Consider the following 27,013-nt stretch of genomic DNA (forward strand, 5'->3'; position numbering starts at 1 on the left):
TTTATGTATTATACTTCCGCACTATTGTTAGTATATCTTCTTATTTCCGCTTGATGAATGTTAACTAAAATGAGATAGTTTAAGAGAAGGGTCCGCCCACCTGGGGGAGGGGGGGTAACGGAAGTCGCACAAATCCAGAATTTCTACCCTTGGGAGCGAGTCCCTATGCCGTGGACATCCTTTCTACCTGTGGTGCCCTCACGAGCCGTGAGTTGGGTCATGACAAGTATACACACAATCCTGCAGTAGGTTTCACGTGACCCAGGGGGCCTCATGAGGTCTATATACCCACATGGAGTACCAGATATCCCAGATCACATCAGGTTCCAGCCAAATAGGGTATAATATCACCATCACTCCGTCCATGTACCATATCCAATATCTAGCCTCCAAGGCCTCTTTCGTGTATCTCATCAACCAATGCCAACAATAACATGATTGAATGTAATGGATATACGCACATCATGCAAGTGCATAATATCAATTCAATCTAGTAGGATTAGTTTCTCTTTCGTAATTCAGACGAGATGTGGAGTGATGAACACAATGAAAGTATATATTCACGAGTATCAACCAAAAATCTATCACATCCCGAATAAGCAACAACGATACCAACCTAATGGATTTTTCCACCATCTCCAAAGCCCGAAGGCTAAATACACATTCCCCATTCATAAAGCACAATTCTTTCAAATTTTAGTTACCCATATAGATACACCGGTATCGGCACAAGTGCTCATCACCTTACGAGTACGGGTCACCCAATTCCCATCTTTCCCCTTAATTACATTAACCAACACATAACACAATATAAAGGGTCCAGTAAATCTCAACTTGCCTTAGATTTAATGTTCTGTAGCTCTCGAACGGATTACCCTTCGTTAATGCGTGCAGACAATCCTAATCTCGATCTGAGCGAAGATTTGGCCTTCCATAAGCTCTACCGTATCTAAATTTTCCACATGAGTTCAAAATAGTATTCTACAAGGTCTGATTAGTCTAGCGATACCCATATTGCTATACTTTAATTCGGAGCCAAAAAAACAAACCTAAAAAGTCAACCTCGGGTCCACAAGGGAAAAACTGAAATTTTATTTCAATATTGATTTAGCCATAGCCAATAGGCTCTAAATCCATAAAATCAACCAATTTCAGTCATTAATTGACCCTCGAATCAATGGTTTTCCATTTCCCAACTTTAGGGTTAAAAAAACCCAATTTCTAAAACCTAAATGCGAATAAAAATGATAACCAACATAAATAAATATGGTGAAACACAAAAATAAAGGTTAGAGACTTATCCCCTCTCGAAGACGAGAATATAGCCACAAAAATTGCCTCAAACCGAGCTCTAAAACTCAAAATATGTCAAAAATACTCTAAAATCCCGATCTGCGTTTTTAGACACTGTCCAGACATTTTTTCTTCATCCCAATCGCGACTCACCATGTAGAAATCACGAAGGAATTTTTTTCACCCGAAAAACTTCTACATCGAGATCGCGACCCCTGGTTGGGATCGCGAAGCATAATTTCACACTAGAAAATTCCCAATTTGCTTCAAATCTTTGGTTCAATATCTGAAACTCATCTGGAACCTACCGAACACAAACCATATATGCATTTTGATCATAAAACATGCTACAAAATTTTTTGCTCACTCAAAATTCCCAAAAGAGGTCATCTTGAATCAGTGTTGACCAAGGTCAACTCCAATTCTTAAAAATACTAGTCTTTCAACCAACGATCCAAATCACACCTGAATGCCTCGGGACCCGAACGAACAGTTCACTAAGTTAAAATTGACATTCTAGACCCTAATGGAATCGACGAAACTTCAAAAAAGATGCATTTATCCCCGATATTGGCTTTGGTTAAACTTCTTTATTTCCGTAACTTAAGAACTTCCAATTTTGCTCTAATCTGAAACTCACCCGATTACCTTGGGAACCTTACCACCCATCCTAGCAAGTCATAAATACTATGATGAAACTATGGGAAGGATATTTTGGGGAAAATAATCCTTAAAGATAAAAACGACCAAGCAGGTCGTTACATCATTTACCACTTAAACACACGTTCGTCCTCGAATGGTAAAGAAAAGTACCATAGTTTTCAAGTAGACGAAGAATCTCTGTCGTAATCCTCATGAAGCCTCCACAGGCAAGAATTATGCTGATAGCAGAGCTTGTTCTCTTTATAAGTCAAAATTTCCTTTAGCTTAGCTCAAAAACTTAAATCTCCATGTTTCTATACCCAAAATTTCTTCCACAACTATTTCACATATATTGAGCTAGCTCCACTCAATTCCCTGATTTTTATTATAACCACACCACTGAACGCAATTGAATGATTCCACAAATTCAATCATCCAAACTTGTAGTTGTAGCCACAATCCAATACCAAGATTATACTGGTCTAATACTCTGATTATATTTATCTTTCTTCCTCGCCTTCTAGAGTCTCCTTTAGTACCAATAATCCGTATAAAACACGTTGTCACACACCGCAAGTATAAATCATGACAATCTCTCACCAGAAGTGAATCTATGCTTGTTCTGAAGCAATTCTATGCATTTTCGTCAAAAACTGCACTTACCGAGGCTGATTGCGCTAATTCCAAATCTGTTAGTTTCATTACATCGAACTGAAGCTATTGAGCTAACACTCATCGTTCAATCCCTTTTAATCTTCAAACAACATACAATGCGCATCAATCTAATGATTACCTTGCCGTACCAAATCTATAGAAAATTAACTAATCACACCCACGAACTTCCCGTATCCCTTTGTACATCCTAAATACATCACCCAGTATCTACGCAACCATTAGAATTATCCGAATAGCTGTCATCAACAAAATATTATCAAATCCAATTGCAAACTCAAATAAAGTTCAAGAACTCTGTCATACCTCTACTATGAACTGTAAATCTATGAAATTTTAAAAAATAGGTTACTAGAATAACCATAAATCTCCCTGGAAATTTAGCCATAAGACACCCGGCATTACATGCACAATTCTAACTCGATGTAAATTGCACAACTCCCCGAGTGTCACCAATAGTCACTCAAACTGACTCTAACCGCTCCCCCCCCCCCCCCCCCCCCCCCCAACAAAACTAATTATGGATCTTTCATAAGTCTGTGGTGACCAATTTCAATCATTTACTCATGAATACTCAACCTCGTGCTGTCATTCCTTACTTTAGAAGCTGAATTCTACCGAGGTCATCAACTTAGTACTGAGGAACTATACCTTCTCACTTAGATCTTCATGTTTATCAGTTCACACCAGCTACGCAAATCTGATAAAACTCCATAGGATCTAAATGCATCGAGCCTCTTTCTTGTGCTTTGACTTAACTCGTTCATCGCTCCAAGCACTCCAATGCAAGGCCTATGGCCTCATATTCCACCTTTCACAATCATAAAATCTCTTAGTACAATGCTTGCGCCTTTAGCGAACCCAAAAGTATCAAAACTTACAAATCATGCGCCTTTCCATGCATAGATTCTCCAAGTCATTCCTATCTGAAATATTCAACCATTCTATCTAGCCAGCAACCCCTCGACGTAGTCTACTATCACGAACACAGTCTCGCCTCGAAAATATGACTTTACTTTTCAAACTGAAGGCATTCCAAGATTTCCTTTGATTAATCAACTCTACCCCATTCATTCAAGAATTCTATGAAATCACCCACTTTGGTACAATGCAAGTTGCCTTCCCATCAATCTTATCACGTCAGTCATCTCAAATTTGCACCTTATAGTCACCAACCGCAAAACCCCATGGCACATCACCATAATACTTAGTAAATTTTCATAGACTTCTTTCTTCAAGCATACTTACCAACTACATGCCATATGAATGATGCAAGATAACGCCATAATAATCCATCCCCGGCTCAAGTTAATCCCGTTGCTTCAAATCAAAATCTTTTCCTTTACTGAAGATGTACCCTACTCCTTATGATTCTAGATCAAACATGTCTTTATCTCAATTCTTCATTTTTCGTATTCCATTCACAATCACATTCACCGATAACGATAGAAAATCACTCAAACCCATTCTAGAGTGTACTGTAATATCATAAGTCTTGCAAATATAGCTGAGCAGATCCTATAGATAGTAGTAAGCCACAAAGTGAAGCAACTGAGAGTTTCCCTAGCCTCGCTTGCCCCTCAAAACTGAATACTCATCCAAGTCAACCGCATTACCAATATAGTCCTTCACGAAGCCTTTCCACTAGAAAAATACCAACCAATTCTGGTGGTCCAACAAAAATCAACTATTACCAATGTAATATACCAAACCACCACTTCACTAATCTATAACCTGTAGAGCAATCCTCACTTACCATTCACACAATCCTACTAACATTCTCATACGATTCCGCATTAGTATCCTTGCCAAAGATTCCTTAACCGAAGAATCCTTCTTCTAACTTGTCTTACAAGACCACCAACCCAATATAATTAAACATAAATGCACCATAGTGAATCATTTCTCTTGGTTTCAACCGATATTACTGATCTTTAATTTGATTTTTGAAAGGTACTTCACAACTTGAATTAGTTTAGATCCACTATTGATATACCACTTTTAATGTCCTTACTGACCCACATATTGCTCGATGATCCTTAAGCGATGCTTGCCCACGAAGAACTACCTCTTGCCTTGTTTTGCCGAACTAGAATGCCTCCAGCAAATCATGCGCTATCCCTCTCATTTCATCACTCCATCGAGTCACATCACCGGTAATTGCAGAAACTTGTCGCGCCCTAGGAAAAAGGTGCAATGCCCACATCCCTTCTCCAACATTAGGTGCAACAGCGGATAACTCATTATGTAATAAACCTTCAAACTTATCCATCGATTGAAGCATTTCCATTAGTCAATCATTGTTCCCCCAATAGCCTATGGCTCAGTCAATATACCGACCAGTCTATATTCCTTTAACATTCACTTCCTAAATAGAGTATCCTCATCTCATGACAACTTAATGAATTCATAACACTTATGACACCATAATCTTTGAAAGATGCCATGCTAGTATCACCCATCATCCTTGCACATCAAACAATTGTCGCGCATATCACAAAATTAACAAGCTCTAGATCCAAACTGATCCCTTTCATCACTAACCTCGAAATATCAAGTGATCTAGGAACCCTGCCTTTAGCGAAAGCTCACAAATGCCTATTACCAAAATGGTTTAATCACCATAAGAAACTCTTCCCATTTGGCCTAAAGCCAATAGCCATTCCCTTTAGAGACCCTCAAACCACTTGCTTACTCCAATTCCACATTACCATCCTATCGAAACTCCTCTTAGCCTTTCGTACTCCCTTGTATTATCAGACTTAGCATAGCCCTTGCTCCCATCAAATGAATAATTTATCATTATGACTGTTGTGTCTCCAAACTTGAACTATTTAAATTCTATTTAGTACAGCTCAACTCTGTAAGTAGAAAGAAAACACTTCAAATGAACCCCATAGCAAGTCTTACCACCTCGAATCTCATCACCAAGGATCGCTTTTCTTGTCTTTGTCTTTTATCAACTTCTTTTCATAGCCTTACAATGGTCAGTATCTCTTATTTGACCAGTTGATCCTCCCAAGTTTAAACTTGTCTTCAAGATACCAACATATGTATCCTTCCATTACTGAATTGTTGACCTGTCGTAAAAAATTCGAACAATGTTGAATCATTCCCACGCCTATCGCATCTCAAGTAAATCATCCTTGCTATATCAAACCTCCTCGAGTGCAGTCTTCAAAGCCACAATGCTTATTACTTAATTATTTCTCTAGCCATATGAATTCAAATCGCCAACTCTCTTTCCATCACCTACTATACTATAAATGCACTTCCTCAACTTCCAAGCAACTAATGTTGAAGACATAACAATCGTGCAGTCCTTTGTACCATCACTCCCATTTCCTAGGGATATCACTGAACTAAAATGTCTAAATCACAACCCCACTCAATTGATTCTTCAATTTATAGCTTCAATCTGAACTTAATCTCGCATCCTTATCACTGTGACGCACCGCGTACCAAAGCATGCAACGTCACACCCAGCCACTCATGTGCGTACCCGAGAATGTATCCTCACCATTATTGATAAATTGAAACAATGAAGTCTATACTTGAACTGAATCACATACGCACGAAAGGAATGAAAGAATTGAAGTTTCCTAAATGTCTCATAGCCTCTCGAAGATAAGTATGGAGCTCATCATACCGATCTAGTCGCGATCCAAAATCCCACTGTGCTGTGAGGGCACCTACCCAAACTTGTAGGTGAACCCAAATGAAAACCGAGCCTCAAACTATAAATTTAAGTGCGGAAATTAAAGGAAAATAACCCAATATACTAAATATGTCTTAATAACTTGAATATGAACAAGTAAGTCAAACACCTTCCCAAGACCTGGAAATCATAAGTATAAGAGCTATTAATCCAGAATACAAGTCTTAAATTACTGCATAACACTGTCCGAAATGGAGAAAGACAGAACATAAATATAGGAACGAAGGCTGGTGTTGTGGGCTCCAAAGTATGTCTTAGTGATCAACAGAATCTCGACCTCTACTCGTACCCGGATGTGTACCTGCACACAAAAGGTGCAGCAAATGTAGAGTGAGTAAGGGAATCATGTGTACCCAACAACATCGTTGACCTTAGTACTTTCGGTACTCACCTCCTTACCTTGTTACTGACAAGTTATACAGTTTGTATGCACTAATGCAGTTAAGATTAAAAAATACATGTTTCAATCAAGTCCTAAAGCTTGGTACTTTCCAATCATAATCATAAGGCTTAGCCCTTTCCATTCACAATTATAAATATTAGTCATTTTCCCTCTACAGTCATAAACCGTAGTCTTTTCCGATTAAAGTCATAAATATGCAACCTTTTCAACAATCCGGACAAGTATGGCGTGAAAACAAGTCAATTAAGTAAAAATAGTAGGAAATGCAAATGAAATGTATGCAATGCAATGGCCATATGCACTGGTGTACATGTGCTCCTGCATTAGGTTTCACGTGAACTATAAGGAACTCATGAGATCTATATACCCACCCGGAATACCAAATCTCCCAGATCACATCGGTTTCTAGCCAAAAAGGATATAATATCATCACTCCATCCATGTACCATATCCAATATCTAGCCTCCAAATCCCTTTTCGTGTATCTCATCAATTAATGCCAACAATATCATGATTGAATGTAATAGATAAGCGTACTTCATGCAAGTGTATAATATCGATTCAATTTAGCAGGATTAGTTCCTCTTACATAATTCAGACGAGATTTTGAGTGATGAACGCAATGCCAATAAATATTCACGTGTATCAACCAAACATGGCTATCATAGACCAAATAAGCAACAACCATACCAACCTAATGGATTTATCCACCATCTCAAAGGCCCGAAGGTGCAAAACACATTCTTCGTCATAAAGCACAATTCTTTCATATTTTAGTTACCCATACACTGGTACCCGCACAAGTGCTCGTCACCTCACGAATGCGGGACCTCCAATTCCCCATTTCGCCCCTTAATAACATTAACCAACACATAACACTACATAAAGGGTCTAGTAAATCTCAACTTTCCTTAAATTTGAAGTCCCATAGCTCATGAATGGATTGCCCTTCGTCAATGCCTCCAAATGATTTGAATCTCAATTTGAGCGAAGATTAAGTCTTCCAGAAGCTCTACCGCATCTAAATCCTCCAAACAAGTTCAATCTAATCAGAATAGTATCGTATGAGGTTAGATGAGTCCAACCATACCCAATATTCTATACTTTAATTGGGAACCCAAAAATGAACCGAAAAAGGCAATCTTGAGCCCACAAGGACAAAACTGGAATTTTATTATAAAATCGATTTACCCATAGCCCATAGGCTCTAAATCTAGAAAATCAACCAATTCCATCCATGCATTGACCATCAAATCAATAGTTTTTCATTTCCCAACTTTAGGGCTAAAAAACCCCACATTCTACAACCTAAGCGCGGATAAAAATGATTACCAACAAAAATAATTAAGGACAAACACCAAAATAAAGGTTAGATGCTTACATCCTTTAAAAGACGAGAAGATATCCACCAAAATCGTCTCAAACAGAGCTCTCGAACTCAAAATATGTCCAAACTACGCTAAAATCCCGATCTGTGTTTTTAAACACTGTCCAGGAACTTTTTCTTCATTGCGACCAGGCACGTCGAGATCGTGAGTATTTTTTTTTTTTTTTTTGCTCATAAAATTTCTTCATCGCAATCGCGAGCAAAATTTCACACCAAAAAACCATAAATTTTCCAATTTGCTTCCAATTATCGATTCAACGCCCGAAATTCATCAGGAACCTCCCGAACACAAACCATACATGCATTTAGATCATAAAACATGCTGCAAACTTTCTTGCTTACTTGACTTTCCCAAAAGAGGTCATCTTCACCCTATGTTGACCAAGGTCAACTCCAATTTTTCAAAATACTAGAGTTTCAACCAACGATCCAAATCACACCGAATGCGTCGGGACCCATTATTGACTTTGGTCAAAGTTTTTCAAAACTTCGAAAATGGTATGTCCAATGTTGAATTTGATCAAACTTTTCATTTCCTTAACTTAAGAACTTCCTATTTTGCTAAAACTAATCTGAAACTCACCCTATTACCTCGGGAACCACGTCACTCATCCCCACAAGTGATAAATACCAAGATAAAACTAAGGGAAGAGCCTTAAAGCTCAAAATGACCAAGCGGGTCGTTACAGAGACTCCTCTTACTTGCAGGATAGGCTTGTCTCTTCTGTCGGATGGTTGCTTAGTAACTATTCTTCTGTTTATAATAAAATGAAAATTTAATTAAAAAGGTGTGTAAAAATATAACAATATACCTTAAGATAAACTATTTAGATTGGACTTTGCTTGGCTTTGATTGTTACATACACGAGTAGAAAATTGATGTTTAATCATCTAATTAGGCTAATTGGCAGGCATTGTTAAAATAAGGGCAAATTTTGACCAAGCACTGGACAGTAAGGTTATGTTTGTGCTAAAATATTAACAACGGGCATATCCACTCAATTTTGCATAGTTTAAGCTAGAATATATTGGCCATTTTCCGTATATATAACTTAAACTAGTTCCTGGACACGTGCAGTGCATTTTGCGTCCATAGCAATTAAGATCCACTTTTTGAAATGATATAGATAATACTAAAATATGTGCATAATGAGTAACCAAAATTTAAATTGAAAAAGACAAGCTGAAATTGATGAATAGTCAGCTGGGTGACTTCATTGTCACTGAACTGGTATAACATCTCCTTGTGCAATTCTTTAATATATCAAGTATTCAACTTGACAACTTCATCATTTCTTGATATTTCATCAATAGTTTATATGTGAATATGAGTAAGCCGGTTATGTTTGAAAATACTTCTTGTAAAAATTGGTGTTATAAAATTATGAACTTTAATTGTATAAAATATTTGGTAAAAATGAAAAAACAAATAAAGATGTTAACAATATTACAATTAAGAAGCTGAGTGATAAAGGAATAGATCACTAATGGCTGTAAAATGGTGAAAACATTCCAGAAGCAAAAACATTAGTCTATGAAAATACAATCTTCTTGCGTACAAAATGATAGGGCAAAATATTAGATATATGGTGAATTGGACTCATTAATACTAAATTAAATATGGTCAAATACAGAAAGGCAGAAGTGTAATACAAATACTACAAATAAATACGAAAGGAAATACCAAGAAAACATGAGGTTTCATACCTTTTGATATTTCTCAGAGAGAAAACTTCTCCTTTACTGATTTCTTCTTGCCTCTGGTGCCGAATCTTAAGTTTAATTTCTTTGTGTTCCTAATTTTATTATTAATAAACAAATCGCCCCTTGCATCATGCAAAAAATAGGAACTTTGCAAAAAATAAAAAAGCTAATACCAATTTAAAGCTTATAGAATGCTCTAAATGATATTACAAAGTAACCACGCTAATATATAAGCAAGCAAGTGGAAAAAAAATGGAAGTAAATAAATAAGGGACAATGTAGGAAAGTCCCCAAGCCATTCCATTACTCTGCAAATCATCGAAATTAGACTGTATATATCCATCCGATCTGATCAAAGACTTCCTCGTAAGCAAGCATTTCGATTTGTTCACTCATATTCATATTGCAAGGATAAATATTAAGGAGTAAAATCTTGAGTACATATTTTGCCAGCAAGAAATGCTGACAACAACTATATGAACCAATGATTTTACAGTGCAGGTTATGAAGTAACAAACGAATATCAAAAGGCTATAAGAGTGGAAGTAAAAAAGCAAATTTAAAGGCAGACGTTGAACTTTGGTTTATTATTCAGAATTAACCACATTCATGGGAGTTATTATTTAACATTTTAATAGGATGCTAATTTTGTTTAATTAAATATTTAATTAGATTTTGATTTAGTGTAGGGGCGAAATGATAAACTAACTTCGAAGGTAGGAGCTTTCAACTTTTAGTATAGTATGATGATTCATTTAAAAAATGTATATATACCCTATAGAGGTGTGAGTTAATTTCTTTGGTTGTATGTCGTTCATACTTGGTGCGTGTATTTCAATTTTGCACGATGTATAAAATACGTTTGCTCCAAAAAAAAAAAAAAAAAAAAAAGGAGTTGCGAGTTTAATTAACTTAAATTCACGCTGGAATGTTTTCTTGCCTCTATCCCACCTCGCTGAACTTTCTTTTTTACTTGCTTAATGGATCTCAACATATATAAGATACACATTAAAGATGAAGAAACAGAGCAAAAGTTTTAGAAGTTGTTATACCCCGTATTTTTATATGTCAAATGATTCGCAAGCAAATCGACTCAAGTTAAAGGCGGAATTATTTTCGGACATGAAATAGGAACCTTTAATTTTCAATTTTAATTAGAACATAAATTGTTATAAATTTTATTTAGTGTAAAAATATTATTAGAGATTAGGGATTGATTAATTGTGATTAGATTATTAAGTAAGGATTAATGATTTATAAAAATTAATTAATTTGATTATTGAGAGTGGGCCCCACCCAAATTAAAAAAGAAAAAAATGAAAAATGACAAATCAAGAAAATATTTGGTGAGTCACTAAGAGAGGACACGTGTCCTATAGGGAGAAATCCTATATAAATGATGAATCACGTTAGCCATGATTCATTTTGGCAAAATGCATTTCTAATTGAAAAAAAAAAAAAAGGAAAGAGGAGTTATTTCCATGGCTGCTCACGGCCAGCCATGGATGGAGGAAAAAAAATATATTGTTGCCATTTTGATTAAATTCAAGTGGTTTGCAAGTTCAAGGAGGTGATAGCAACATTGGATATTGAATCGAGGAAGAAGAAATTGTAAAATTGGAGCAATTAAGCGTAGAAATTCCTCCGAGAAAAATTAGGTAAGATTTTCTTACTTTGTGGTGTAATTGTGTTAATAGTGTTGTAATGGAATTATTAAAATTGGATTGGATGAAATTGGAAGTAAGAAATTGCGTGAAATCGTTGTTATACGAAATTGTGGGTTGAAAAGAATTAAAAAGGGTTATTGGATTGTTAGAGTTGTTTATGGGCTGAATTGTAAGGATTCTATATGAATATTGCTATTGTTGTCATTGTTGGTATTTCTGTGATAACAGGAGGATAATTGGGAATTCGGGCTAGGTAAATATATAGGGGAGATGCTGCCCGATTTCCGTTAAGTCCTTAACTAATGAAAAACCCTAATCGAGAAAGTATAAGTTAAAGAATAAGTTCTATAGGCGATTGGTCATAGATTTATGAGCTAGGACGTATAGTTTACTAACGATAGCGTTACCTTTATATTAAATAGGCTAAAGGGGCGACGAAGCGAACGAGATTACGATTAATCGTTAACAGGTATGTAAAGTTGTCCCTTCTTTCTTTTGGCATGTCTTAGATTTAAGTGATGAATGATATAAGCTTTGGGGTAATCCTATTCATAAGTCTTGAGTGTGATTCATGATTCTTATTCACTTCTTGATGTTAGAACTCTTAAGTGATTGAGCATCCCTCTTCAGTTTCCTATAAGTTGGATAATAGTCGATATATATATATATAAGTTCCTATTCCTAGAAACTCTACAATAACTGATGTCCTTGACTTCTATAAGCTGTTTCATTCTATATTGACATATGTCTATGGTTCCTAAGGCTCTTTTGATATTGTTTATGATGACGTTCGAGGGATATTTGATATGATTGTCGCTATTGATACTCAGGTGTAAATCCCTTCTTCTTATTCTGTTTGAGTCTTGATAATGTTTTAAATTGCATATGGTTGCTCACTACTCTGCTCGTGCATGCCTCAATATGTCTTTCACCGAGTCCTGGGCCGGGTATGTTATCGTGCACAGTTTCACTGCATTGTTCACCGAGTCCCTCACTAGAGGGCCGGGTACGGTATATATATATATATATATATATATATATATATATGAAGATATGATGATATGATGATATGTTATGGCGGCCAGGAGGGCATATGATGACTCTATTCACCGAGTCCTATAATTGGTCGGGTATGATATATGATATTGACATGCATGATTTATGTTTAAAAAGGCAAGTGTTTTGGTATTCTGGGTGTTATACTTGTCTCCTGCACTCCTTATTTCAGTTATGATCCTTTTTACTGTATTTCATGCTTTATATGCTGAGTACATATTCCGTACTGACCCCCTTTCTTCGGGGGGCTGCGTTTCATGCCCGCAGGTACAGATAGTCGATTTGGTGACCCTTCAGCATAGGACTTCTATTCAGCTGTCTTGGAGAGCTCCGTTGTTCCGGAGTCTAGACTTTTGGTTCGGATCTTATAATGTATATGTATATGTTTATCCAGGGGTACGGCGGGGCCCTGTCCCGCCATATTTCGCTATCGATACTCTTAGAGGTCTGTAGACATATGTGTGGGTTGTGTATAAGTTCTGTTCAACTGTGTCTATCCGATGTGCTGTGATATGATGTCCGTCTGCAGTGGCAGCCTTGTCGGCTTGCATATGACATGATGTTGATGTGTAGTGGCAGCCTTGTCGGCTTGCGTATCATTTTATGATTTGATCAGTTGTGACTCCTCGAGAGACAGTTTATCTGAATATACATATATGATGACGTTATGAACCATTGGAGTTCTTTTGCAAGTTTCCATATTGTTCATAGATTCAGTTTGATTATATTTTAGCAGGTTCGTATACGGGTGTCCAGCTCGGGCACTAGTCATGGCCCACGGGGTTGGGTCGTGACAGAAGTACTCAAGTGGACTTGGTTGGCGTATGCATCCTACGAGTAATATTTTTGTTGCTTGGAAAAGATTTGCTTTGACTTTTAAGATTTTATTTTTACGTGAGTCCTTTTGAGATAAATAGTTTTTTTTGCCCAAAAAAAAAAAAAAAAGAAGAAGAAGTTCCTAAACAGGATGAGATTAACAATCAAGAAAGCATTTCAAAGTTTTACAATCAATAAAAGGTAAATCCTAATTAAACATGCTCAATATCAACATCAAAGCAAAAGACACCCGCTTCCTTTTCATTCCAAGGGAAACGAAAACCATCAAAATTAGGAATTTTCAAAAGCTTAAAACTTGGTACCTGTTTGCCGTTATGAGAGAAAAAGCAAGTGAATATGCCATTGCACTAGAGTTTCTGTTGTAAAGTTGAGTGACTTTTTAATTACAAAAAACATACTATTTGATGACTTTTATGATGTTTAAACAAACTTGAGAGACTTTTTCATTATGAAAATAATTAAGTAACTTTGATGCAGTAAATTGAAAGTTGAGTAACCTCTATGAAATTAACTCTGGAATTTGTTATTCAAGAAAACTATAAGAAAACTAAATAAGTTGTACATATTTGAGTTTCATGAGGATAAACAAAAATTATAAAATATGAGAAACAAAAAATATCTTTCAACATGTAGAAAAACAAAATTATACAGTTGGGAATCAATTGTCCTTTCTTCTTTCCGTATGTGACTTATATACACTGACAATATTATTATACTATCAATGTATTTTAACTATGTAACCCGAGCACTTCATGAGCAACCTGCAACAAGGGCCCCAATGCATCTGGTAGAAATTTCCTACCAAAGAGATAGCAAATATTTGTACTAATATTCCCATTATACATACACTCACTGCCAAATCGAATTTGATTCAAAAACTCAATTGAAATATCATGCCTTCCAAATTTTCTAGGATGTGGACCACCCCTTGACCAATCAACCCAAGTGATTGTCCTGTTGGAATTTATCTCAGGATATAAAATGTTCACTAAAGTTGGCAAATAATGTTCATCATTGTAACATGGAGCTTGACAATGTTCTTGAAAAATCGGGTAAAATTTGCGATCCGAAGCAATATTCACAGCGAGGTCCCGGTGAATTTCGAACCACTGAGACCCTTTTCGCCACTGCTCGATTGTCACATTCGGCCACATTAGGCGGTTGTATCGGCCTCGGCCTGGTTTTCGAGGATCGTCGTACGAGGCTAAGAAGCTTAAGTTTGAGCCGAGGAGGTGATTGTATATGGTGGTGAAATTGAATAGTGGGATACATGAATCTGAGAGTAGTACAAATCTTTGATTAGAGGAGTCAAATAGAGCGTTTGCTAGAAGTCTTCTTTCTGCATCTATCATGGATATAGTGCCCCAGTATACCGGCTGCATGGAGATAAAAATGAATATTTTTTAAAGATATGGAAATCGCAACTTATATATTGTAGACTAGGGGTGTACATGGACCGGGTTGGTTCGGATTTCTTGAACACCAAACCAAACTAATTGCGTTGGGTTTTTAAATTTATATACCAAACCAAACCAATAAAATTCGGGTTTTTCTCGGGTTATTCGGTTTTCTCGGGTTTTTCGGGTTTTTTTCGGAATAGTCTTGATACAAAACATATAACTTTTACTTCAAATATCTCTTTAGTCCTAGTAAGGTACAACTATATAATTAAGGTGTTTTTTAAAAAAATAACATAAAATGTGAGAAGAGTGATGACATTGTATTAAAATATTTAACAAAAGCTAATAAAATCGGTTAAAATAAATATTGCTAATTAACAAGCCGTAAAGAAAATGACCGTAATCTAAAAATATTAAGTTATGCTAAAATAAGTACGGCTAATAAGTATTAATTACATAACAAAGAAAAAAAACTTAAGTTATGTATTTTCACTTTCTAAATCAATTATGCAAAACTAAAGAATAGATATCCAACATTATTATCATTCCTAATGGTAAATTGAATTTCTTTTGTTAGCATTAGTGTTGAGTTGGTTTTGGTTTGGACTTTATTTGAGTTTCATAGGATATAAAACTTATTGACGTTCAAAATTCTAAGTTCAAGCTTAAATAATATGATAATAGATAAAAAAAAAACTACGAAAAAATTTAAGAAATATTTATAAATTACATTACAAATAAATATTTTTATGTATAAAATATTTTAAAAATTGAATACATGTAATGTCGGGTTGGTTTGGTTCGGTTTGACTTTTTTTAGTTAAACTCAAATCAAACCAATTATGGTCGGGGTTTTTTTTTTCAACACCAAACCAAGTCAAACCAAATCACTAATCGAGTTTTTTTTTCGGTTTGACTCGATTTATCGGTTTGGTGCGATTTATCGGTTTACTTTGTACCCCTATATTGTACCAAAGTCATAAAAAGTAAGCAGAATCGGGTTGCAACTAGATAGGTCGGTTCCACATGTGTAAAATAGTCATGTAAGTATAGGCGTCAGTAACTTACTGTACATGATATTCAACTGGGACCTCTTTAATAAAATTTTAAAAGGGTCATTTTATTGACTCAACCTAATTCCTCATGTCTTTCATCATGTGGCGCATCATGAGGTTTTTATTATTGTGTTATATTTTTTAATGATTAAAAAATGATGGATTCTTTTTATTTACTTAAGTGGTTAAGAGAATATTATGTTAGTTGAGCTGCTGAAGTGACAACCTACTTCAGCGAACTTAGCATTTTTTGATGTTTTTTGAATTTCTATGACATATAAATAGAATTGCGTTTTTTTTTTTAAAATTAAAACGAATTGACATATAAATATAATTGAAGTGACAGGCCACTTTAGCGAATATAGTATTTTTTGATTTTGTTGTTTTTTTTTAAAGTTTCTATGACATATAAATAGAATTAAGTTATTTTTATGTTTTGAAAATTAATTTTATGACTTTCATGAAATAAGCTGAAAGTTAAATAACCATATGTGAAATCTAATACTTGTAATCTTTTACCCCAAGTAACTTTGTTCTTGATGATAGGAAATAAGTATAATGAAAAAATATACAAACCTGGCTAGGTATTGTCCTCCCATAGAAGACTGAAGTTTGAGGCACATGAGAATCATTATAAGAAGGATGTGGATGAACGTATATTGAATACAACCCTTGATAACCATTAAAGAACATGTCCCAAAAAGGTGCAAGTGGCAATGGCCCTGGTGTCAAGAACATGAATGCTATTTTTGGGACATTCTTGTTTGAGAACTCTACCATGGATGCTCTTAATAATAATTCTTCATCATTCATATTGTGCATCAATAATGTATGATTAGATATTTCATTTAATATCATAGACTCCCCTTGCGTTGGCGGCTCTAGGTTATTTCTGTCTAAATTTTTTGATATTTCCATACTAGGAGGAGGAGGGGATAATGGATGTGGATGTTCAAGATTTGATGGTGTGATTGAAGATAGAGAGAAATTTAGAGAATTGTTTGAGGCAAATGAGAAGGTTTTGAAACATAAAATAGAAAAGAGACCAATTGATAAGCCAATGAGAAAGAAAAAAAAGTGCTTGAGAAGGTTGGGGTGGGAATTATGGACATTATCAGAAACCTTGGAATTCATTGGTGACGAGTGCATTTAATTTAAGTATTGGAGCACTTTAGGATATGTATATAAAAGCTATAAAGTGGCCTAAAGTGATCACTACGTAAAAAGTAAATGGAGATAATTTATTTTAACACTTGGAACGTAAGTTATGATAGCTATATATATTTGTCTGAATAATGCTTGTAAGTTGTAACCTAGGATGTTATAGCTCCAACTTTTGTTTATTTTTTCCCAAATAAACAAGCAACTTGTGTATTTGGTACTATACGTTGACATTGTCAATATCTTAACGTTCAAATTCCTGTATCACTGGAAAAGTATTTATAAGTTCATTCTAAAGCTAAAAAAGAATGGACCTAATTGGAGGGATTTGCTATATATAAAAGCTAGAAATTAGCCAAATTAAAGTGGAAACTAGCTAGAGAGAATTGTCAACACTTGGAATCAAAGGCGTGCGTAGCTAATTTGAAGTTTATGAATTTTGAATTTTAAACTTCTTAAATTATTGATTCTAACTTAATAATTTATATATACATTCAATGAATTTTTGAGACAAGTACACGGTTTGAATGAAAGCTACTAAATTCCGCTAAACCCGAACTCTAACTTTGGCCCTGCTTGGGACGTAAGTTATGCTATAATTTTGCATGTGAATATTCTGGTACTCTTGTCTGAATAATACTGCGCGCTCCATTCGTTACCTAGGATGTATTTGGTATACGTTGAAATAGTCAATTTCTTAAAATTTAAATTCCTTTAGTTTATTGCTGGAAAAGTTTGACCTTCATAAACTCATTGCAGCAATAATATTGGTGCATGTGCAGCACCAATTGCATTCAACTATTCTACACAGTTTAATTAAAATATTGTATATATACACCATCAAACTACCTAAAACTAAAAGATTATTGGATAGCCGTTCATAATAAGTGGAGTTAAATTTTTTTAAAATAGGTTATAATGTGCTACAACAAGAAGTTGAGAAACTAGAAATTTCCTCAAGCTTGTTCAAGATTTAATATATATAAATTACAATTTTCAGCACTGAAGATTTGAACATCTGTTATATTGATATATATATTTTTTACATCGTTAGTATGTAAACAAAAAAAAAAATTAACAATAAAACTTAATCTAAGCTTTTTACGTTCAGACTTTACTTTGCTTGGCTTGGTTGTTACATACACACGAGTAGAAAAGAAATATTAAATCGATCTATACATGTTAAAAAAAATACTATCAACAAAGAGCATATTTGCTCAATTTCGCATACTTTAAGAGCATATTTGGCCCTTTTCGGCTTATTAATCATGTAATTAGGTTGATTTGTAGGTGCCACTAAAATAAGGGCAAATTTGGACCAAGTATTGGATGGTAAAGTTATATTTGTGCTAAAGTATTAACAAAAAAACATATCTGCTCAATTTTGCATAATTTAAACTTGGACATATTTGGCCCTTTTCCGTATATATAACTTAAATTTATAGAGTTGTGAGTTAAATTCTCGTGAGGAAATGAGATCTCTCGCCCTCTTGTAATTTGAATAGAAGAAAATGGTTTTTTCAGATCTCTTATGTGTTTTTTTTTTTCAAATTTCTTATGCTTAAAAAATGACGATCTCTTGTAAAAGAATCATAAAACTAAAAAAAAATTGTAAAGGGCCAAAAAACAATTTTTCCCCTTAATTTCTTTGCTTGTATTTCGTTCATACTTGGTGCATTTTGTGCGTGGTCTAAATAAAATATTCGATTAAAAAAAAAAAAAACAGAGTTGTGAGTTAATTAACTTACATTCGCACTAGAATACTTTGTTGGCTCATTCCGACATTTCTGAACTTTCTCTTTACGTACTTGTTTAATGGATCTCAATATAAAATACACATTATTAAAGATGAAGAAACAAAACAATTTTCAGAAGTCAAGTTGACTTGGTTGGCATGCGTGCATCCTAATATTTTTGTTGCTTCGAAAAGACTTACTTTGACTTTTAAGATTTTATTTTCACGTGAGTCCTACTGAGATAAATAGTTTTTTCTTTTTCTTTTTTGGCAACAAAAAGAAAGTTCCTAAAGAAGATGAGATTTACTATCAAGAAAGCAGTTCAAAGTTTTACAATCAATAAAAGGTAAATCGTAATTTAACATCCTCAATATCCACATCAAAAGATTAAGAACATAAATTTATTACTAATTCAAATAGGATGTTTGAATAAGAACATCCATACTCAAACCGATAAAGTATGTTTTACGAATTCATTCTATATAGTTAAAAGATGAATCTAGACCATCTAGTTAGCTGGTATATAAAAGTCACCATTAAACTACTTAGTAATTAGATTAATTTGTACCTTTTTCACATTTCAAATCTACCAGAAGACTAACCCACGGCTTGATTTTCATCACAAGTTGACAAAAATGTTGGAGAGACACATCGATTTGATAAAAGATTTATATTACCATTAAATTTTATATGTTTTAGCAAGTTAACTATTTATTTTTTAAGTTACTAATCTTATTTGTTATGAACAATTGTTTATCATTATCTTTTTGATGAGATAATATAGTTCTTTGATACATCAGCGGAAACACTAAATTTTTTTGATGAGATAATATAGTTCTATGAATAGTCCTCCCTCAATCATCGGCCTGTACCATACCAATATTGTTTTCCTATGTCAACATGTTAATTAGTACTAGCCTTGTTTGTCAAATGTATTAATTAAGAAATACATATTCAATTTTAAGCATTAAAAGATTGGCTGTATCTGAAAGCTTAGTTTATATGTAAAAGTGGCCAAATTGTCTTGTGCCTTAATTAATAGATCCTCAATATTCTCTCTCTCTACGTCTTAAGTAACGTAGTTATCTATATAATGCGGCTTAATTAAGTCTTTTGACTATAGGTGTACCTGCGTAAAGCTAAGCTCTTCATGCCCGATAATTTTTATGATTTTATAGAACTCTAATTTAAGACAAATTATTTAGTTTGGAGTGAAACCATATAACAATCCATTTTCATGAATCTCAATGGGATTAAACTAGACCAGCAACTGTACTAGCTAGTAGTCTGTTGCTCCCAAACGCACATGCAAGTATACGTGGTCGTACAAGTAATATAGACCGTTAAGTCCAGATATCGATCCCACAGAGACTTAGATTCTACTGTTAAACTAATTCAAATTCGAATGAAACTATTCAAGAAAGTGAAAACCAAAATTGTTTGTTGTACTAAACTAAAACTGAAAAGTAAACAATTTGTGATTGGTGTTTTTATGACTGGGACTATGTTGACAAAGATTGTAAGAATTATCAGATGAGAGAAAGATCTAGGGTTATGGCTTTCGACAATCCAGTTGATCTTCAGACAATTCCACCTATTTTATTTCCTGGGTTACTAATTAACGGGTTAATTACGCTTTATGATATTCTCTCGAACTACTCACAAGCTTGTAGATGTTACCATAACGCCTATATCTCTATGGTCATCAGAGGTAACAAGAACACGTTTATTTCTCCGTTTTCAACTAAGTAGGGCTAAAGGGTATATCTCTATCCTCATTAGCGAAACGATTAAATCGAACAAACTCTATTTATTCTTATTACGTACGTGAATTCCCTTCCTCAAGTTCAATTCACGCACCACAGATAGTGTCTAACTATTGACCAGATAATCAAACAATTAAAACCAAGAATAAATAAGCAACCCACAATATGGAAAATCAATAGATAATAATCGTCATCAAATCAACTTTCAAGTCTTTCGCCACAACCCTAGAACTAGGAGATTTAGCTACTCATGATTCGATCATAGACAAAAGAAGCCATGAATAAACTAGGGTTGAAAAAGATGAAAAATAAAATAACCTAGAGAGAGAAAAAGGAGAACGGTGGCTTACAAATCTTTGAATAATCCCAGAATACCGTTCTCAGCTATAAAAACGTCTATATATAGGCTAGGGTAAAAATAATAAATAAGGAATCTAAATCCTAATCTAATCGGGAAAACGTCCGCAAAGTCCCGCTTTCCTTCGGCATCGCGGAAGGATCGCGCAAGGTTCTGGGGTTTCTCGCTTTCCTTCCGCATCGCGGAAGGATCGCCTGAGCTGCTTTCAATTGCAACGTTTTGTCTTTGCTGTCTCACTTTGTATTTTTTTTTTTCATTGCAACTCTTTATTCCACAAAGCAATCACGATGTCTCCCACTTACTGGTCTCCCCTCTTTTTCTCCTTTGGTTTTCTTCTCTTTTTTTTTTGTTCAATTCTGATCCAGATTTCTTCATCTTCACACCGTTTTATTCCTACACAGTAAAATTATAATATTAAGCACAAATCAATATATTTTGTACTCAAGAGACAATTAAAAGTATTAAAATGTGAGGCAATAATAAATAAGTATATGCAATTTAGGCCAAACATCATAGTCGAATATGCAGTGAGTCACAAGGACCCAGTATATCACTGACCTGCCGTCCTGCCCCTGGTCATACTCCATGGAGCAACTATTTATATTACATTTATGAAAGTAAATCCATTAGTAGCATGTATAAGTGAATAAAATAATTATACTCGTCACGTATTAATACTACAATCATGAGTTCAACCTATGCATTTAAACCAAACATCCTACGATACTATGTTATTTGGGTTGGGCTAGGTCAAAATTCCTAATTTAGACATTTCATTTATATCTCATGATTCTATGCTTGAAAATTCACCAAAATCAAGTATAATCGTCATAAGATGTTAGAGAATCATTACCCCTCAATGTTCTAGGCTAAATCATTCTATTAGATCAACCTTCACAAGCTCCCCCTTTCCCAAAACAAAACAAAATTTGGAATTCGCCACCGTTCATTATATACTTAGGTCTAGTCTTTATTGCGATCATGGCACCAGTCATGAAATCGCGGAGCTCAAGCTGGTCAAATTCGTGCTCATGGAGAGCATTTGACCCTGAGATCAGAATCTCCGCCAATATAACGCGATTAAATATTCATGCTCCATATATTAATACCCCGTTCATATGCGCCAAATTATGTCACAACATGTTCCTATGATATTTTCCTTGTCTGTTGTCATCGTTGGCACACAGAATGAAAATTTTCAATAATCGTTAGTATGCTTTAAAGTATTAAAAACTTAATCACATTTTCAAGAGCGCTACAAAGTCATAGAGGCTTCACAGACACATTTCACATGTCATGCTTCATTTTTTCATTTCTCCTTATATGAAACTATTATTTTGTATTTATGATTCCAAGTTTATTGAAAGATCAAAATGTTTTATGAAATGTTCCTTTTCCGCAAATAAGCATGAGTTACGTTCATAAATGCATGTAAGGTTAGTTTGCTTGGTCAAGTTATGTTCTTCATGCTCGTACGTAGCCCTTGGTGTGAATTACAGTGCACCATATATCAACAAAAATCTGCATCTTCAATATTAGTTTCAATGTATTAAAACACCACCAAGTCCTCAAGTTTTATTCCTGACCATATCAACAAGTTCCAAACAGTTATATAAACTCATGTATATGTTCAGTACTCAATTTGGAACAAAAATTGCTAGAAATGAAGGATCGAATTCTTACAAATAATTTGTGGTAAAATAAGATAGACGTGATACACTACGTGAAGAAGAAAAGAGAAATCCTCTCAACTTTGAGGATTTAGTTGAGAGGATTTAGTCATTCATGATTTTCCTGCTTTAAATTCTATCTTTATCTAAGAGAGAAAATCATCGCCTCCATGACTAGTGACCTAGAAGAGCTTCCACCGTCTTAAAAATATTGAAGTTTTTGAAAACCTTAAATGTTTTTAAAATGTAATGTGCAAGTTGGACATGTTGCTTTTCTCGTCTCCTTAGATCTCTCAGAACTAAGTACTTAAAATGATAAATATCATTAGCTCCAATAAATTCTCAACTTGCAGTAGTCAAAGGATAGAAGAGCGCAATGTATGTGTTGCGTGAATTAGGCAGGCGTCAAGGATTTGGGTCCAATAGTAAACAAAATTTTAAAATTTAAGTAGATAATGATAGAAAAGCTGGCATATTATTCATCAAAATTTCTAACTATTGGGCATATTATGACAAAGAAGAAGAGGGGATGACGATAATTAAGTTCATTTAGTTTTTACCTTTTGATAATTTGTTTGACAGCTTTTTGTTAGATGTTATTTTATCTTTTATTGATGAAATTTGTAGATTGCTAACTTTTCTTATTTTACATTGAGAGTATAGGTACCAAGGGCTACATACTGCAGGAGTTCTTGTAAATTAAAATTTTCGTATGCAATTTGTGTCCTCTTAAATATTGTATTTCAAAAGTAGTGCTTAGTAAAATTAGTATGTAATTTAATTTTTTATCTATTTCAATTCATTTTATTTAATTCACTTATAATGTTTCTTCTAAATTTGGTAATCTTCAGGTTAATTATCACTTATTTCAGTATTAGAACATCAAAAGAATTTCAATTAAAGTTAAAATTTCAGATTTAGTTAATTTTAATGCGTGTGGATAGCTTGAATTTTTGTTTTTTTAATTTAGTAATATATTCCTATTCAAGTTAAATTTCATCTTTGTTTTTTATTAATTCAAGCAGCAAATTTAGTTTTTGATGTAAAACTTAAAATATTCTAATGCCTAGTTGGTGTTTCTTCAAACTATGTTCACACTTTCTAATCACACTTGGTAATTTTATTGTGTTAAAATATTTACTTCTTTAGTTTAAAATCTAATATTTCATTAACTACTTTCTATTATAGCATTTGATTAGATATTTCCAGTGAAGAAGTTCTTGATGTATATAAAATGGTCATGATATTCTATTTTCGTAAGTGTCATTTTTCCAAGAAACATATTAATTCATTGATAAACTTATAGCTTATTCTCCTTATAAATTTAGCATGGAGAGTAAAAAAGACCAGGGAGCAGAAAAAATTTCTAATGTCAAAAATATAAAACAATGATGATCGTTATGTAACTTTTCTCAAATGTCTGTGTAACACCTCGGGTGCTCAGACCAAGGTATGACTCATATTGAGAAAGTAAAACGAAATTTAGAAGGTTTTAGGTTTTTGTGAAAGTGACCGAGGACCCTATTTCGAGAAACCATAACCCTTTAATTAGTTGGGAATTTTGAAAATTTTCCTTAATGGAAGTTGTAGTACATGGAAATACTATTCCATTCATATAAAGATTAGGTCAGACAGAGATTGGAGCAAGAATTTATGATCGTCACAAAAACGCTCCGAGCAGCAGGCCATGCGCGTTGGTCACGCATCAATGTAACACTATAAATTCTGAATATATGTGGATGTAATAAATGAGTATTAATATAGCCTTTTAGACATGTGAAGTACTATCGGGATGAGTTTTGGTGGAAATAGTTGTTTTGAAATCAAGACGAATAGTGAGGTGCTTAAGATTTGATAGAATCGACTAAATTTACGGTAGGTCTGTCTTTCATCCCTATTTCATGAAAATTGGTTGAGAATTTGAGAAAACTTTCAACATGAAATTGTATCCCTTTGAAATACCTTTCCAAAGGTATATTGCAGAGCATGAACGGAGCTCTATACAAGTTATATCCATTTTATCCAACAATGCACAGGAGCCAACATGGGCCACCCGCATTAGACACTCGTCACGGGTGGGGACGCATGCATTGGCCCCGCATCATGGACCAGCACAGGAAATCATGAGCTCTAACCAAAAGTCTATAGACGGTCCCACATTGGATGTGCGATGCGGGCCCAACGCGAATGGGTCGGGTTTTCGGGTTAAAACCTCGTATTTTCACGTTATAATTTATATTTAAGCTTGGGATTCATTCCTTAACACCCCTATTCATGAAACATCATCCTAAGGCAAGAACGAACAAGTCCCACACCTCAAGTACCCTCCAAGGTAAGTCTATGATAATTCTAGGTTGATTTCAAGTCTCTAATCCCTTTCTAACTTGACTAAACCCTTCTAATCGATAGAGTTGTGACTGGAACATCATTGTTGAGCGAAGAAACCCTATAAATTGAATTCAAGAGGATTGAACTTCAAAAAGATAATGCATGTACTCCCTAATCATTTATACCTGTGAATTGATGAGTTCTTGGGAGAATAGTAAATTGGTTTGATAAAGAGAATAATATGAATTATTCTAGGGTTTTAGGTTGTTGACTTAAGATTGTTGTAATCATTTGGGTGATGAAAATTGTTTTAGTTATATCTATTTTGGATTGTAGAATCACCTAGAAGTAGTAAATAAGAATTGAGAGAAGAAAACACCATTATTAAGGGCTATGAATCTTTACGCCCATAAGATGTTTGATAAAATGCCTAAGTGACTAAAACATGAGCATTAGTGCTAATATTGGCTTCCTATGATATGTATTGCCATATATTATCGTTGAAAGAGGCGACGAACATTGTGATACACTTAAAAAGGCTAGAGTCAAGGTATGTAAGGCTAGCTCTTTACGTTTGGGGATGTTTATGATTCTCCCTACGTCTCATTCTTTATGACCATTACAAATTGCCTCATTAAGTAATTATGCCTCAGTTCCATGAATAGTTGTAGAACTTCTATTATCTAGATGAGATAGTTTTATAATTCGTTCAATATCCCATGAGCCTCAGTTATGACAAATTAGTTTATTATGAATACATGTCTCAGTCAAGTTCTATTCAGCATTCCAGTATCATGTAACTTAGTATGATTCAGTATTTCAGCATCATGTATTACAATATAGTTCTGAATTTTTTATTTTAAATCCCTGAATGTTGAACACTTGTGTTTGGGCCTGAGGCCGTAATTTATGCTTTATGCATCTTTGGGCCTGAGGCCACAGTTATCTATATGTATACTTGGGCCCGAGGCCGCAGCTTGTGCACATATATATTGGGCCTGAGGCTGTAGATTATTTACTCAGATAAACATGTGGTTTCTCATTCAGAATAGGAGTACTTATGCTCAGTTTCAGTTTAAAGTTTCCAGTTTTAATTTCAGCATTTATTACCTATTTGTTCTTTAAGTTGTTTTACATACCAGTGCAATTCAAAGGTACTGACGTCCCTTTTTATTGCTCGGGGGCCTGCATTTCAATGCAGGTACAGACTTACAGGATGACGGATCTGCTCGTTAGGATTCTCGTATCAGCTTCTTAGTGAGCTTCAGTTATTTCGGGGCGTTATCATACTTTCAGTCCTTACAGTATTTCAGTCAGTGAGGTATGCCGAGGGCCTTGTCCCGCTAAACAGTCATACTTTATTATTCATAGAGGCTTCATAGACTATAATGACAGTCAGTCAGAGGCTTAGCAAGCTTTTTGGTGTTAGCCTTGTCGGCTTCTTATTTATACTTTTCGACTTATTCAGTGTTTCCGCATTCATGACTCTTAGTCAGACTTTTAGTGATCAGCGTGTTGTGTATTTATATTGTGCTTCTAGTTATACTACATGTTGATCCGGCCAGCCAGTTGGTTCGCACAGTCATATTCAGTCAGGCACCGAGTGCCATGTTACGCCCAGGCCATGGTTCGGGGCGTGACAAAGCTTGGTATCAGAGCACGAGGTTCAATTGTCCTAGGAAGTCTATGAAGCCGTGTTCAGTGGAGTTTCCTTTATATATAAGTGTCGGCCACGCATATAAATGGTTAGCTACCAAGACATTCAGGATTGTCTCATTTCTTTCTACTATAGATCGTGCCATGAAGCTTAGAGAAATAAGTAACATTCTCTTCCAATCAAATTATGTACGTTTCGAATGCGCAAGCGATGAGCAGGGAATTCAAGGTCCAACCGAGGAAGATTACCTATAGGGGTACAATTGTAAAATACTTGCTGGTAAAGAATGAGATTTGATTTGATATTGAAAGTGGAATAAAGTGTACATCGCCTGAGAAGGGATGTTGTATAATGAATTTGGAAGTTGAATAATAATGATGTACTTAAGAAAGGAGGACGAGAAATTGCAGGCAGAGGAAGATACATAAATTAGCAAAAGAACGAAGTCTACTTGAAACGTAAATCCCAAAGGATCTCTGGAAGGTAGAGGCAAACAGTTTTTC

The 27,013-nt window shown here is 34.7% G+C and overlaps 1 protein-coding gene and 1 long non-coding RNA gene across 2 annotated transcripts; one reads left to right on the forward strand and one right to left on the reverse strand.

The window, feature by feature from the left end:
* Positions 1 to 11,186: 11,186 nt before the first annotated feature.
* LOC132619863 (uncharacterized) lies at positions 11,187 to 13,206 on the forward strand. Its single transcript, XR_009574733.1, has 3 exons — positions 11,187 to 11,477; positions 11,909 to 11,955; positions 12,810 to 13,206. It is a non-coding gene; the product is annotated as an uncharacterized LOC132619863 (long non-coding RNA).
* A 901-nt stretch (positions 13,207 to 14,107) lies between these two features.
* LOC132620102 (glycosyltransferase BC10-like) lies at positions 14,108 to 16,828 on the reverse strand. The gene is made up of 2 exons (XM_060334812.1): positions 16,411 to 16,828; positions 14,108 to 14,755 (listed from the first exon to the last, which is right to left on the reverse strand). Exons 1-2 carry the CDS (start codon positions 16,750 to 16,752, stop codon positions 14,108 to 14,110), a joined length of 990 nt encoding a protein of 329 aa, XP_060190795.1. The 5' UTR covers positions 16,753 to 16,828.
* Positions 16,829 to 27,013: the final 10,185 nt, after the last annotated feature.

This window comes from Lycium barbarum, chromosome 11 (assembly GCF_019175385.1).
Source record: "Lycium barbarum isolate Lr01 chromosome 11, ASM1917538v2, whole genome shotgun sequence".
Classification (NCBI taxonomy): Eukaryota; Viridiplantae; Streptophyta; class Magnoliopsida; order Solanales; family Solanaceae; genus Lycium; species Lycium barbarum.